The following is a 17075-nucleotide window of genomic DNA, read 5'->3' as shown; positions in this document are numbered from 1 at the left end:
AAATGTTTGTTATTATTAGGTAGCACATACAGTTCTCTGATTTAATCATATTGCAGAAGCCATGAAAGCTTCATTTGCGATTTAACTCAGAATTACCTGCAGTAGTATTCGCATTGTGTAAAGTGTTATACTAAAAGGTTCAGCAATACAAAGATAATCTTGAGTTTTTGCTCAAAGCTAAATAAGACAATACAAACATAAATGATCCTCCCTTATGGTATGCTACCATTTAACAGTGCACCAAAAGATTTTTCCCTTAGTTGTAAAAACCTGTCTTACCCCTCTCAGTTAGGAAAACCACATTAAAAAATACACATTTTTAAGATCTAGAGTCACTGTTCATGAAACTTTCGGGAATATTTAAAAAGTCAACCTCACGAAAAAGTAACTGATAGTTTACTTTTTAAAAACAGATAATTTCAACTGAATTACTGCCAATGAATGCTGCATCAATCACTTATCAAATAAAAGATGGAGTAAAAGTTGATAAAAGACAGCTATCATACCTGGGCAATCCCTCCAAGAAGACTTCTCAGAAGAAAACAGGAGCTTCTTCAAAAGAAATGCCTTTATACAATTAAAGCAATAATTATTAGAATTTATTATAAACATACCTTATATCATTCTTTTATTCTATAGTGGGAAAAAAACCCACTTAATTTACCTCCTTTCTGATCTTTTGAATAGTGCTATAGAATTTCAAATAATTTCCCTTCACATTCACCAGTAACTGAACATAATTACTTACTTAGAATATACTACTATAAACTTGATTCTAGATCGATACAATTCTTCTTTTGTAGTACATATTTTTTGGCAAATAGAACGGACTCAAATAATAACCACATAACTGAAAAAGAAATTTACTGCTTCATTCACAGAGTGAAGGCCCTATGGACCAGGAAAAAAAACCCACGTTTCTCTTTGATTCCTTTGAGCAAAGAAAGCTAAATACAAAAGTGGTTCTGTACTAGTTCTCATTTGTGACACAGGAATACCACTGTGTGGGTCACTGATAAGGAGTTCCTAACTTTCTGATTTAACTCAAAAAGCTTTAAGATCCCAAAGAAAAAACAAACCCATTTTTAACCTTTTCTTAAGTGTGCCAACTAGGTTACATTGGTGTTTTGATAGACAGCAGTTCTGAGTATAATACTGTTTCCTTCTCAAAGTGTAGTTAACCTGACTTGTTTATTTAAGAGGCAGATCCTGATGCTCCACCTACTTTATCTCCAGCAGGCAGATTCAAGAAAAAGTAGTTACTATGGTGATTCTTACTCATCAGTGTCTGAAAACAGTAGTATACAGATAAGAAAACTACTTTTAGTTGCTACCGCTGCTAAGTCGCTTCAGTCCTGTCTGACTCTGTGCGACCCCATAGACGGCAGCCCACCAGGCTCCCCCATTCCTGGGATTCTCTAGGCAAGAACACTGGAGTGGGTTGCCATTTCATTCTTACTCATCAACGTCTGAAAACAGTAGTATACAGATAAGAGAACTACTTTTAGTTAGATAGACCTAAAGTTGAATTCTGGTTCCATTATTTTACTAATTAAAAATAATAGCACAAACTTTAAAAGGTTGTAATGAGGATTACATGAGATGATCCAGTAATACACTTAGCACAATACCTGGCACCAAATAAGCTATCAATTCTAAACATTTTAACAAAAAAATAAGTAACATTCTATGATATTCTCACAGAAATAAAATCTACAAATACTACAACCAAGTGCTTCTGACTTTTCCCCAAATAACAAAGACCATAAAATTGAGTAACATAACTATATTATAAAACTGGAAAAGTGAGGTGGGACAACCTTATTTCACCACTAATAGAACCACCATTCACATTTTGATATACTTCCTTCCAGTCTTTCTTTCATACCTGTTTGAAATTTTAAGTGAGAAGCCTAATGGGTATGTGATTGTTTTCCACTTTTCTGTTTTTCCACATAATTTATAAGTCAATCTCTAACTGTCTACCAAGCTATTAAAATTTACTTCAACATCATTCCATGTTTACATGACGTTACTGTGCATTATGTTATTTGCAATTTTTTAAAACTACTATAAATAAAAAACATATTTGTACTTGCTCTAAAAAAGCTAATTCTTGCATACAACCTTTCGATCTTAAGGATTATTTCTTCAGGAAAGAGTCACAGAAGTAAAATTATTCTCATCAAAGAATCTGCATTATTTTATTATGGTTTCAATTATCATGTAAAATTCCTTCCCTCGGTCATACTACAAATTTATACTACATAGAGTTATCTGTAGCTACAGAGTGTGCCAGCATCACCTGACCCTTATATGCACTGGCAATTATTTTATATATAAAGATTAGGAAGAGTAAGCCTTTGGGCCATTATTTTATATCTAAAGATAAGGAAGAGTAAGCAAAAGAACCTATTTAAAAGTTTTATTTGTACTTTGGTGGATTCCTAGTGAGCTTGGGCATCTGGATTTTTTGGTTGTGCAGCATCACATGACTGCCATGACTGCATATACTTGCCCATCTCACCCCTGAGGTTTAAGTGTCTTTCTAACCAATGTGTACGAGTTCTTTGTCTAAGAAAGATATACATTTATTGCTAACATTACCTGCAGATACTTTTCTGAGCCTGGAACTCATTTATTCTCTTAGAGGGTTGATAACCCATTATTTTCAACTTACCATGGTTAAGTGTTATATCAAGAATAAACTTGGTACATGGTACGAGACAACCCAGATTCAGTTTTCCCCCTCAAATTATCAACCTGTCATATCAGTAGCATTTACTAAACTACATTGTATTTCATCACTGATTTGCATTCCTTCTTATTATGATATGCGACTAATTCCAGGTAAACTTGTACTGTATGTAACACGGTCTACTACTGTATTTTCTACTTGGTTCCATAATGTCTATTCTTCTAGCAAAAGTGCCATGTTCTAGAGTTCAGTTTTAAAAAGTTCAACATCCAACTCGCACACTTCCCTTCATTACTCTCAGTAATTTAGTTTTCATTTTTACATTGAAATATTAATACAAACAAAATTCTATAACCAAAAACATTTATGTGACTTTGAAGCTAAGTTACTACCTCAAAGATATATCTTAATTTTGAATATTACAATTATTTCCTGTTACATAACAACTCCACTTGCAAAAATAATTACCGTTTTGGAAATATACTGAATTTTATAAAACATGAAATTCCTGCTGTTTATCTTGCATTTAAGTATATTCATAGACTGGTAATAAAGACTCTAAGGTACTATCTGGAGAAGGAAATGGCAGCCCACTCCAGTATTCTTGCCTGGAGAATCCCATGGACGGAGGAGCCTGGTGGGCTACAGTCCACAGGCGGCAGAGTCGGACACGACTCAGCGACTTCACTTTCACTTCACTGAGGTACTATCACGGCCCAAGAGGGTCAGTGGCAATAAAATCTATCTTGTATACGAACAAGACACAGAATCCTCAGATTCAGAGAAGATTCCTACTAGCAAACCAAAACCTACCTCAGTTGTTCAACAGCCCTAATAACTAATTTACAGTTAAATTTATTTATACTCCAAAATCCCTAGGCAAAGCTCATTCAAATTTTTCTTAATTAAAAAAAAATCTACTAATGAAAAAAATGTATCAAATTTACTTTTTAAAGAGGAAACAATGACCTACAAAGAATATATTTTAGAATCAACCATAAAGGAAAACATTTCTTCTTCAGAAAATGCACTTTAAATTTAACAATGTAAGTGCATGGAGTTTGAGAGACAAGTTTATTTTGCAACTAACAGTCAGGAAAGCATTTTTTATGCCCAATGAATAATAAATACCACATTAAAAATGTATTTTCAAAATGTGCTGATTAAAACAAGCAATAAATTCAAGTTTCTTTTTAACAGTTCTGAAGTTATACTGCTGTCTAGATATCGTAAATATCACAGCAAACTGAAAATTCAATTCTCCGTTTTAATAATTTAATAGTTCATGGCAAATCAGCCTTTGAATTTCAAACAATACAACACATAAAAATTCAAAATCAAATACACACACTGAAATTCACCCTTTCTTGTGTGCAAAGAAAAAAAATCTTTTTTTTTTTTTTTAATTTTGGGAATTGTTTGAAATCTGCTGTTACTGATTTTATTTTAAAGACCAAAAAGCTACAGCCTAAAACAGTATATATTGTCAACTTACTTTAAAATCTGATTAAGTTTTAGGCCATGAAAATATTAACTCATCTTCAACTTTTTTGAAGAGTCATTTTAAGAGACAGAACAAATACAAATGGTACCATGATTATGGTTATAACTACCTTTGGCATAAATTATTATTACTCAATAGGATCACTGTGTAAGATGTCATGCTCATTATTTTCAAGAAAACATAATAGAAAATTTGGAGTTAAAGTCAGCCAAATGGCTACTGCTGTATAAGCTACTCATATTCTGAATTCATTTTTATTTCAGACATTTAAAGCAATTTACATGAACACAAATTAAGAGGTAACTGATCATGCTTCATGATTACACGGAGAACAGGTATTAGAAAACACAAAGTCAAGGAGGGAACGTTTGAACACGTCCCTCTAAGGAGTTGGTAAAGTAGTCTGTGTTACCTGAACAGGTGCAATAACAGCACAGGGGCCACCTTCAAACTGTTCTAATGCAGATCCCTCTGATTCACTAAACACAAACCCTAAAAATGAAAGCAAGCAGCAAAGATTAAACATGTCATTCAAGTAGTAGCTGAAAGAATTTTTAATGTACTTTGCTTTGATAGAGAATCACTTATCACAACAGCAAATTATCTTTAAGTCAGTCCATTGCTATAGTTTTCAGCTTTCTGGAGGATAAAAGAACCCTTTGAAAAAAGATATGGAACCTAGGCTCCCTGTCAAGTGCACGTGCACGCACACACACACACAATTTTGCACTCAGGGCCCCCCATTAAGTGGACTAAAGAGATACAGTGTAGACATCAGTAAAAGGACACAATCTGATTTTTTAAAAGTAATTTAATATACTGGAAGAAAGACTAGACAGTTTACTGAATTTAAACAGAAATTTTAGGACCCTCTACAGAGTTATCTTTTTTAGTTTCATCTTTGAGTCACATTCTATAAGCTAAAAATTAAAGAGCATTATACACACTGGCTTCCCTGATGGCTCAGATGGTACAGAATCTGCCCGCAAAGTGGGAGACCTTGGTTTGATCTCTGGGTCGGGAAGATCCCCTGGAGGAGGGCATGGCAACCCACTCCAGTATTCTTGCCTGGAGAATCCCATGGACAGAGGAGCCTGGCAGGCTACAGTCCAAGGGGTTGCAAAGAGTTGGACATGACTGAGCAGCTAAGCCCAGCACATACACACCAAACGTGCTCATACTGGCTCCATCTTAATTCAAGTATTACCAAGTCGCACTGATTGAGAGCAGCCAGGACAAGCTCCCACAGAGAACACGGCACACTGTGGAGATATTGCGGCCAAAGTCAGGGGAGGTGAGTTACTATCTGTACAACCTTCAGGAAATCATTTCACCTCCCTAGGCCTCCGGGTACTTAGCTTTAGAACAAACATTTCCAATTTCAACATACCTAATGGTTATAATTCAGTCATTTATCCAATAAATATTTCATGACCCTCAGACACGACACCAAACATCCAGGGTATAAATGACATGCATGACAAAGTCCCTCATCTGGAGAAGCCAACAGTCCAGATGAAGACAGACATACAAACAAATCACTGAAATAAAGGAATAAATGAATGTTTCAACAGAAGTATGAAGACAGTGTTGAGGAAACTGAAAGGAATGACTTTGCCTAAATCAAGTCATAACAGGTGACTTGAAGGCTGACCTTGAATGGAACTTTACCAGAAAGGCAAGGGTGGGAGAATGACTTTCAGGTAAAGAAAACATCTTTAGTAAAGGAAAAAGGTGTGGTAAGAACAGGACAAGTTCATGGATCAGAGGGAAATGTCATGCAGCTGAAGGGCTGTATGGGGCAGGATGGTGAGAAAGGAGAGATGACAGGACATTCATACTGGGAAGGGCCACATCATGACAAGTACTAATTAAAGCAGTAACACAACCATACTGGTATTTTGCTTCTTTCTTTAAAGGACCAGAATGGGGAGGAGACCATTTCAACAGACCTATGGAGACAGTGCCAGACTAATAAAAACAACACTAATGTTGAGAGAAAACACTATATACAAACAGTATTTCTAAGGTAAAAATTAAGATTTGATGAACATATGCAAGTGCAGCAAAGGCTGGGTACGTAAGAAATTAGACCTAACTCTGTTTCTACTTTGAGACACTAGGTAGCAAGTGAGTTAACAAATAGTATGGAGGACACCAATCCAGTCCACCTCCTCTCTTTACCTTTCAATCCCTTTCAAATAGGATTTAAACATGTACCTCCTATTTAAAAATGAAAATTCTCCTTAAGATTCTACCAGAAGGTCCTTGTTTACCCAAAGGAGTTGAAAATTTAGCACCCCCACCCCCCCGCAAAAAAAACCTACACACACTGTTTACTGCACCTTTCCTAATTGCCACAACTTGGAAGCAGCCAAGATGTCCTTCAGTGGGGGAATGGATAAATAGTACATACAGAAAATGAAATATTATTCGGTGTTTATAAAAAATAATGGCTTGCAAGCTGTGAAAAAACAAGGAGGAAACAGTTATATACCATATGATTCCAACTATATGACATTCTGGAAAAGGCAAAACTATGCATACAGTAAAAAGATCAGAGGCTGCCAAGGGGAGGGGAGTGGGGGATGGGGTGAACAGATAGAGCACAGAGGATTTTTACGGCAGTGAAAATACTCTGTGATATTATAATGATGGATACATTCCATTATATTTTTGTCACCACCTATAGGATGTATAGAACCACGAATAAAAACTGTGGACCTTGGGTGATAATGATGAGTCAATGTAGGTTCAAAATTGTAACAAACACTCTGGTGGGAGATATTGACATTGGAGGAGGCTGTGCACGTCATGGGAGCACGAGGTATGTGGGGAAATCTCTGTATCTTGCCCGCAATTTTGCTGTGAACCTAAATAACACTGTTCTAAAAGGAAAAGTCTTAATTTAAAAAATCATTTGACCATTAAAAAAAAAATTTCCATCCAAGATTCCAAACACCACTCGCTCAAAGCATACCTAATTGTCTGTATGCACTGTCTTAATTTCCTTATCTCCCAATTAACTCAACCCACAATAATTTGGTTTTCAACCTGTGATTGCATCAAACTCACTGTCACCAAATTCACCAATGGCCTCTCAAGAGAATCATCTGAAATGCTCACCATTGACTTGTGAAACCTTCTGGCCCTTGGCTTTAGTGGTCCCTCTTGTTCCAAATTTTCCTTTTTTGTTTCTACTCTGTATCAATGTCGATCAGCAACTAAATGCTGAAGTTCTTCAGGTCTTGTCTTTAGCGTCTTTGTTCTTTTCATTCTACATGTTCTCCCTGTGTAACTCATCTACTCCCAAGGTTTCCACTATGGGTTGTAATCAGGTAATCTCCAAATAGAGCCCTGACTGGAACTCCAGGCACTGACAAAATCTAAATTCTTTAACATGGTCTTGTATGGTCTGGCTTCTGCCTATATCTCCTATCTTATCCTTTGATACTTTCTTCTTTAGCCTCCAGGTGTGCAGACTTTCTTTCAGACCCTCAAATATCCATTCTCTCTCTGGTTTCTCATGCTTTGAACATGTTCCCTCCACTTGAAACACTTTCTCCAAAAAACTCCCACTTATCTTTAAGGCTTCACCTTATAAGATCCTCTTGGTTCAAGGGCCCAAAACACATCTGTATCTGTCCATCTCCACTCCGCTTCTGGTTCACCTTCAGGTTCTAACCACCATCATCTTTCATCTAGAACACCGTTAGGAATTTCCAGTCAGGATCCCCCTACCCCATTTCACCCACATCCCAACTCCCAATCCACCCCTTAACTACTCACCATAAATTTACCAGAGAAATAGTCTAGAAATGGAAATCAATTTTTCTTACAGACTGCTTAAAACACTCAAATGGTTTCTTACTGCAATTAAAATAAAATTCAAACTCCTTTTTCATTGCCTAAAAAAGACCCTATATGATCTCTCAATCCCACCTTCCCTCAGTTCACTCTTACCTTCATCATACACAGTGGTCTTAGTCCTCAGAACATCTCAAGGTCTTTACCTGGGGCCCTGGTGTCGGCTGTTCTCTCTGCATGAAATGGTCTTTACCCTTCTCATAGCTGAATCCTTCTCATCCTAAAAGACTCAGCTGAGGTATTAACTCCTCGGAGAGATGTTCCCTGACAAGTCTAGCTAAGTAAATCCTTCCTACCATTCCCCAGACCAACCAGGACTTATCATCATCTGTAATTACGTTATTGTTCATTTGTTTATTATGTCTTGCCTTGCAAGTATCTTGCCTCTCTTACTGACCACTGTTTTCCTAGTGTGTTATTATTAATACAGTTAATACTCAATGAATACTTGCTGAAGTTTTGGGAGGAAAGATAAAGGGGGTGAGTTCATTCACATCCAACTCTTTGTGAGCCCATGGACTGTAGTTTGCCAGGCTCCTCTGTCCAAGGGGTTCTTCAGGCAAGAATACTGGAGTGGGTTGCCATTTCCTTCTCCAGGGGATCTTCCCGACTCAGGGATCAAACCCATGTCTCCTGTGTCTCTTGCACTGGCAGCTGGATTCTTTTCCACTGAGCCATCTGAGAAGCCTGATAATGGAAATGTTTGTTTCTAAATTCAGTCTCTAAAATGTGGCGGGGTGGCGGGGGGAGGGATATGGGTCTGGAGCTCAGGGCAGGGGTGAAGATTAAAGATAGCAACTTGAATCACCCTAAACATGGCAGTTAAAGTGAATGACAACACAGAACAAAGATAATGAAGGCGGTTAACATTAAAAAAAAAAGAAAAAGAAATAAGCAGATGCTGAGTCAGCAAAGAAGACTGACAAAGACTTGAAAGGTAAGAGAAAAAACACAGTGAGGCCCCAGAAAGGAAAAGCAGGCAGTCACCTGTTTCAAATGCTGAGTGGAATAAAAACATAAATGAAAACCCTGGATTAAGCATGTCACCACGGGGAATATAAAAAAAGGAAACTTAGAATGTTAGGAAGAGCAGTCAAATTTTAAAGAGTTGAGGTGTGATTCAGAACACAAGCAGAAGGAGAAGCTGCAAACTGTGTTAAACAAGTGAAGGGGAAAAGGATGATAGCTTGAAGGGCAGCTGGATAAAGAATTATTATTTTATAGACCAAAGGGCATGAGTTTAAGAGAAGGAAAAGAGTGACCAAATGGAAAAAGAGATAAGGACGCTGAGTTCTGAGAAAGCTGAGATGGTACACAGTAGTGCTGGACTGGATAAAGAGGTTCTCAAAGTGTGGTCTACAGAGCCCTGGAAATTTTAGTGACCTTTTAGGGAACCTGCTAGAGGTGAAAATCAGTTTTACTATAATACAGATTCTCGGTTTGATATTCACAGTGATGGTACAAAACAAAGAGTGGGTTATGTTACTGGTGCCTTAGCACACATCAAGGCAATGCCGTTAAGCTATACCGAAACACCCTGATATGCTCTCCAACACACAGAAAAAGCCAATTGAACTTAAGAAAGCTCTTGCTAATGCTAATCTTATTAAATCTTGACTTTGAATACAAAGTACTTAAAAAAAAAATAGTCTGTATGACATAACGGAAACTACCCATGAAGCACCTCTGCTACGTACCCTGTACAGGTGTCTCAAAGAAAAGCAGATGTATAATTTTTTGAACTGTGAGCTGAACTAACAGCTTGTCTGTGAATGTTATTTTTACTCTGAAGAGCTACTAACAAACTATGATTATTTAGACTTTTTCTCAGAAGTAAATGAAGTGAGCCTGATACTTCAAGGAAAAAATAAACTGACAGCACTTTTGCCAGCAATAAAATTTCAAGCTTTCAAGTGATTAACTAAAATTCTGGAAAACTCAGGGCCAGCACTGTGAGCTTGAAACTTCCCAATACTCAAAGAGATTTTTCTGACAGGATCAGTGAGATAATAATAAATATGACTTTAGATATTGTTTAATAATATGTGTTAACATTTGGAAGATTTGCGTAAACCAGCAGACCAATAATTTCCAAACAACCGATGCAAATGGTTACAAATTAATTCACGGGTAGAAGATCCACTCAAAGTACAAGACAAACCAATGGATTTCATTTTAATACAGTACAACTGTTCATTAATGTGGCTTCAGATTTCATATTTCAACTAACCTCTAAGAAACTACCATTTGCTGAGTTTCAGTGTAGTATCAAAGAAGAATATCCACAATTATTTGAAAACGCTATTATGATACTCCCATATTACCAATTGCTTATATGTATGAAGACGGATTTTCTGCATACACTTCAACCAAAACAACAGACTGAATGTAACAGACCGAATGGAGAAGCAAGTGAGAGAATCCAGCTATCTTCTAATGAGCTAGACACTGAAGAGACTTTTTTAATGTAAAATAATGCCATAGGTCCCAATTTTTTTTCATAGTGAAGTCTTCAATAATTTTTAAGAGTGTAATGGGGCCCTGAATTTAAATAAACTTGAGAAAAAGACAACTTTAGCCAGTTTTCAACTTAGAAATATGGGCAAAGAGGAAGTGAAGAGATGTTACTAAGAGCAACAGAATGAGGGGCATAGAAAACTGAGAATATTAATTCCAAAAAAAACATAAGAGTCAACAGGATAAAGAACTAAGAGAAATACTGAGGGCTCAGCTAAGGTTTAATTAGTACACCTGTACTGATGCTGACCACAATTTGCTCCAGAACACACAACACGTTGGGAGAAACAGAATAGAGGACACGCTAAATATAGGCTAAAAAACAGGCATGATGGATGGGCCAAATTTAATAAGGCAAGTTTAATAAATGAGAACTAAGGGTGCTGGTGATCTCATCAAGACAAGCAAAACTGAGATCCAACCTGGAAACAAGAGGTGAAGCCAAGGGACCTCTACTCTTCACCCACCTCTTTTCCTAATGGCAAGAAAAAAAGGGTCACTGGTCTTGGGCCTAAGTGCAGAGGCGCAACTAAGCTCTTCCAAACTTTCAGGGTATGTCATAAATAAGTATCAGTAATGGATTCTTTGGAGAAGGCAATGGCACCCCACTCCAGTACTCTTGCCTGGAAAATCCCATGGACAGAGGAGCCTGGTGGGCTGCAGTCCATGGGGTCCCTAGGAGTAGGACATGACTGAGCGACTTCACTTTTCACTTTCATGCACTGGAGAAGGAAATGGCAACCCACTCCAGTGTTCTTGCCTCGAGAATCCCAGGGACGGGGGAGCCTGGTGGGCTGCTGTCTCTGGGGTCGCAGAGTCCGACACAACTGAAGCAACTTAGCAGCAGCAGCAATGGATTCTTGCCTTTCTTAAAATCACTAATAATGTATTTCAGTTTTCAAGGTCCATGGGTGGGGCGTTTAGACTGAAGTACATTATGATGAGTTGCTTTTGTACTTTAGAGATAAAACCCCAGGGAGAGAATTCTAGGCAGATCTGCTTTATACCAAATTCTGTTTAATTGCAGCATATATGCTTGCGGGTGTTAATTTGATAATGAACAAGGGCTCTTACAGCTTAAAATGTAATAAAGTCAAACAAATGGAAACGAACTTTTCTGTCCTAAAACAGGACTATGCTATGTAGGCATCTCCTTTTATAATGTTTCACTTGAGTTGGAATTTTTTAGGATATAGTTATTTCTCTTGTCAAGTGTTCGCATATTTGTATTATTTCCTAGTTTTAAGAGGAATTAACTTATCACAAAATGACTGTTTTACTAATTAGATCTGAAATTAGCCGTCTACCTTAGCGTCTGATCCTAAGCATACGATTTTGTATCACACCGGACAGCACTACAGACACAGACGTCTTTCTCAATTTTACGGCTCATAAGTAATTTAAACCCAAGCCATCAACCTCTTTGCAATTTCCTAGTCTTTTATTTTCATATGACTTACTTATTCAAACCAGTTTGACAACTATTGCCTATGTAGTTCTTCTAGTCTTCCATGTAAACAAAATGCTACACAGAAAGACTTCATTTGTCATTATAAGTTAGATAATATTAAGTGGAATCTGAACTGAGCCTTAGTCTCCTCATCTATAAACAGGAGGATAACTACATTTATCTCTTGCTGTCTCTTGGGGTTGTTGCAAAGATTAAGCAAGATTTTCAAAAACTGTGAAGCATAATACAAATCTAAGTATTATCATAAATATTTTGAACTTAAAAATACATTATGTACTCAAAGTACCAAGAAATTGACTTTATCACATAAGGTTACAAATTGGAGATTTTAAAAATTGATTTTTTTAGGTCAAATGCGATGTAGGTAGGTTTGAGAAAGTAAAATCTATGTTGGAAATAAAAGGTTTCCAACAACAACAAAGATCTTTGAAATTATATGATCCATAGTACTGACTTACCTTCACATCACACTTTTGGATTTTAACCCAAATGGTTTTAACTCCTGATTACATTTTTAAACTTACATTTTTACTGACCCCTCAATTTTTCAAAAGTTATTTAGAATCATTTTTTTTAATCATATAGTAAACACTGTCCTACACAGAAAGTGCAAAACTAATTTCAAACAACCGCAGCTCCAAACACTCCACCTCTACCCTAAAACACACTAAACTGCAATAAACAGCAAAACTGGGTTTCTCTTCTGGCTAATCTTTAGGTGAAACAATGAAGTAATTTAAAGCTCGAAGGAACTGGGCAGAAAAAAGGAAAAGATGGGTTCTCAGAGTTTATAATGTACAACAGGGTTGGCTTGTTTTTCAAATGCAGATTTGGAACAGAGCCACACCCATCTTATCAAGGGCTGCTTCTGCTGCAACGCCAGACAATAAAGTCACTGGCCCTTTAAAGAAAATATTTGCCAAACACTGGCTAGACAATCAATACTGAAAAGAAAACAAAGTCTCAACCAGCCAAAATGTTTTCCTTTGTAATAAGATTAATATTTACTTTTGTCAGATCATGAGGACTCTTATTCTGGTTCTGCTGGGTTGAGGTCAACCTGACCACTTCCAACCACCTCCACTACCACTCTCCCGGGCTAAGTCGCCGTCTTTTACCCCCTGGATTACTGCAATTCTCTCTCATTTGGTCTTGTCTCACTCTAGGACTACAGTCCGTCCTCAATTTAGTAGTCAGGTCAGTCCTTTAAAAATTGTCATGTCGTGTCTCTCCTTTGTTCCAAACCTCCCAATGACCCGTCATCTCATTTAGAATAAAAACCAAAGTCCTTACAATGGCCTATAAAATCTTAGTGATCTGGGCCATACTGTTTCTAATATCATCTTTATTGGTCCCCTCTTCCCTCATTCTGTCTCCAGCCAAACTCACCTCCTTCCTGTTCCTTAACCAGATGTATTCTGCATTAAGTCTTTTATGATGGTTATCCTTGCTGCCTGGAATACTCCTCAGATACCTGCGTGACTAATGCAGTTACTTCAAGAGTCTGTTCAAATCTCATCTTAAAATGAGGCCTTTCCAGGCAACTTCACCCTATAATTCCTATTTCTTTACCCTCTAGTATATATACTATGCCATATTTGTTATTTGTCTTCCCTTGTGCCCTATCAAGTAAGCCTGGAACACTTCAGTTTGTGAGAAAGGAAGGAAGAATAAATGATATTTACAAATAATGAAGTAGAAAAAAATTTTTTTTTCCTTTAAAAAGCATTAGCGACAATTGAGCAGGAGGGAAGCAAGCAGGAGTAGGGAGTAAATGTCCAAGTTAAACAACAAAACAACTTCAAATCTTTAAATTATGTGACTTATTGGCTTTAAAATAAAAACTGCAAAAAAACCCAAAAAAACTCACACCAAAACCCTACTTTTCTCTCTTTTTAAAAAAAGTATTTGCAAAAGAGAATTATCTTAAACTGCCAAATGAATTTTAAAAGAACACACACACACACACACACACACACAAACCTATGTGCTACTCCTGCACTTACATGCTTTAACATATTATCTAAAGCTGCCAAATCAATTAAAGGGGGGAGGGGGAAACTCCTAAAGCTGTTTAACATATCAAAGGAATTTAACAGGACCAATCAGTATAGTTTCATAAATGGAATATTCCTGGACATAGTTCTATAAATATTTACACCAAAGACCTTACATCTATAACTTGCTTCCAAAAGATAATGAGGTAACAGTTGTCAATTCAAAGCACAGCTACAGATGATGAAATAAAGCCAAAGCTGATGTCACATTACGAATGCAGAAAGTCAAGTGCAGCAAAGCAGTGTCTTGTGTCATTCCCAAATCATTGCCACAGCAACCTTCAGCAATTTCTGTCTCCTCTGAGAAAGAATAAATGAATACAAAGTCAACAGAGCAAAACCACTAACAACATCTCTCTGATTCAGAAGTGATAACTTAAAAATACATATTTGGTTGCCTTAAAACCATGATCAATTTAAGACCTTGAAGAATCAGCCACAATATAGCTGCCCTCTGTAAAGAACAAAAAGTAAATAACCTTTTATTTTCAAATGATATTGATTGAACACATCTTGTTAAGGAACTTCCCTCTGACTACAAGATGGTAGAGCATTCTAATGTGTCATTACAACGTGATCTAATTAATAATAATTTCTTGCAACTGTCAGGGCATGGCTAGAGAGTGATCTTTGGCTTGATCTATCCTACAATTAAGCACTTTCTAAATTAAGCTATCATTTTCTGAGTGTTTATATCAGATATTGTGTTAAGCACTTGCCTTTAATCCTCACAACAAACCTGTAAGATCGGCCCTAGTATTATCTGTTCTCCACAGAGAAGGAAACCGAGGCTTAAGTTAAAAAACTTGAACCTAGAACCAAAGAATTTCTATTCCAAAGACAGCTCCTGCTCCTAACCATTATTAGAACTGCCTCTCTGAATTCTCCTTGTATCTGCAACACAGTACTAAAATAAATGAGGCCAAATATCACCCTATTCTGTGCTATATTACTGCTTAATTAACAAAAAGTAAAACCTTTCCCAATCTTACAATCTTATGTACTTTAGGGCTATTCGTTACTAGAATAAATAAAACAAATAGGAAAATAAGTTTTAAAACAGAACTTGCAAATGTAAATGCCCATGATTTCTGAAAAAAATTAGCTAAGTGACAAAATTAGGTGTGTAGAAAGAGCCAAACTAATTACATGTCTGGTTAAAAATAGGAAGGAAAACAAGACAGAGCTGTGACTTGTAATTCACTCCCAGTTCTTACCAATTCATGCAACTTTGGCCTGGTCATTTAGCCTTCAGGACTCCTTTTTCTCATTTTCAAACAAAGAGTAATGAACTAAATAACCTAACTAGCTGTTACACATTATAATTCTGTTTTTACCAGGTCTTACAAGTATCTGAGGGAAGAAGAGATTATTTAAACCCTAAATGTTTGTTTCTAAGTAAACATTATGAAGTAAAGACATAGATCTACTATGCTAAATTTACCCCAAATCCTTTGAGAATCAGTATTTTCTAAATAAATGTTTTCATAACAAAATATTTTAATAAGAGTACTAAATAGCTACTATTCCATTGGCTTGTGATGTTTTACATAAATACATTACCCACCCTTCTGACTTCAAAGACTATGCTGTTAACTTCACTTAACCTCACCAGTCTTTATCACCTTAAGCAATGTGTCCGTTTCGTTTTAATATTAAAAGGCACGAGATAGGGATGATTACTAGCATGAACTGCCCAACGCAGAGCCTGGGACAGCTCTGGAATTAAATCTGTGTGTGTGTGTGTGTGTGTCTTCTATTTCACAATTATTCGTATTAACAAAACTTCTTATATAATTCAAAATCCTGTCTGAATAATCAGATCGGCGCAGCAAGTTCTATGAGCCACGGAACAGATACTAAATCACCTCAAAATCAGGCATATTGGGGTGTAGAAAACACTTTGCAGCAGCGTTTTATTTTTCACCGAGTACCACGCCTAACCGCCTAATTAAAATACAAACTGCACAATCGTTTCGTGGAATTAGCCACAGTGAGTTTCACGTGGACTTCCCTTCTCTCCAAAATTAGACCAAACACCAAGATGAAGCCTCGTTCGGGGGTGAAGACCCAGGAGGCCAGAGCAAGTCTTGAGAAATGGATACCAAGGCACAGGGCACACCTTCAGTGTCACACCCTGCAGCCCGACTGCCACCCCCTTCTCCTTTCCAGCCCAAGAGGCAGCCCAGGGAGCGGCAGGGGCACTTCGGGTCTTTAGCTGCCAGCTGGAACCATTCTCCTACTCAACCTCTACCCCCTGGAAGGGTAGGGCGTTTCTAGAAAGTCCAGTGTCAGTGCAGAGCAGGGGAATTGGGACAGAGTGCAGGGCACGGAAGGGGACTGGCGCGAGAGGCGTCACGGCTCGACTCTCTCGGGGCAAAAGGAAGCGGGGGCTGGAAGCCTGAGTCCAGCCGGGGTACCTTGCGTCCAGCGGCAGAAGATGGTGTCAGAGAGACCGGGGCTGCTGTTGGTGCCCCACACCAGCTCCATCAGCTCTTTAGTCAGTTCGGACATGATGGGATGCCGGCGAGCTGGTCTTGGCTTTCAGGACTCCTGCCCCGGCACATGGGGAAGGGGCGGCTTCCGAGACCAGAGTGGCGGGACGGCGGCGGTAAACGAGCTTGAAGGTCAGACTGGAGGGAGGCAAAAGGAGAGAGACCTACTTGCAGAGACCCCGCCTGTCAAGCCCGGTCGGAGCGGCAGCAAGGAGTTTCCCGTACCGGAAGTACCGGAGCCACTTCCGGCTTCTCTTTCACTGCGGCCCCCACGGCCGGAGGGGCAGGCGGCGCCTCCCCGGAAGCGGAAGTGGGGGTGGGGCGAGAAGAGCTGCTGGGGCCTCTTCGGGCTACTGGCAAGGGGGCTGTCGTGCGGTGGCTGCTTTTGTGTTGGCAGGAGCATCGCGTCCCGTGGGCGTTGGCATATTTCTACCATTGTAGAATACCTCCTTCTCCGCACTGCTTT

The 17075-nt window shown here is 38.1% G+C and overlaps 1 protein-coding gene across 2 annotated transcripts in view; it reads right to left on the bottom strand.

Annotated features, from left to right (window-relative positions):
- The window catches only part of MINDY3 (MINDY lysine 48 deubiquitinase 3), a 79686-nt gene extending 62832 nt beyond the window's left edge, over positions 1 to 16854 (bottom strand). The window contains exons 1-3 of one of the 2 annotated variants that reach the window (XM_070381907.1): positions 16535 to 16854; positions 4615 to 4694; positions 507 to 567 (exon numbers count right to left, since the gene is read on the bottom strand). In XM_070381907.1, the coding sequence (XP_070238008.1) occupies positions 507 to 567; positions 4615 to 4694; positions 16535 to 16628 (235 nt within the window). In that variant the 5' untranslated portion in view covers positions 16629 to 16854. The remainder of the gene's footprint in view (positions 1 to 506; positions 568 to 4614; positions 4695 to 16534) is intronic. The other variant, XM_014483175.2, reaches the window with a different exon arrangement.
- Between the last annotated feature and the right edge of the window lie 221 nt (positions 16855 to 17075).

The sequence above is a fragment of the Bos mutus genome, chromosome 13 (assembly GCF_027580195.1).
Source record: "Bos mutus isolate GX-2022 chromosome 13, NWIPB_WYAK_1.1, whole genome shotgun sequence".
In the NCBI taxonomy this organism is placed as follows: Eukaryota; Metazoa; Chordata; class Mammalia; order Artiodactyla; family Bovidae; genus Bos; species Bos mutus.
The sequence above is the reverse complement of the archived record's forward strand: the minus strand, read 5'-3'. Positions and strand labels throughout refer to the sequence as shown.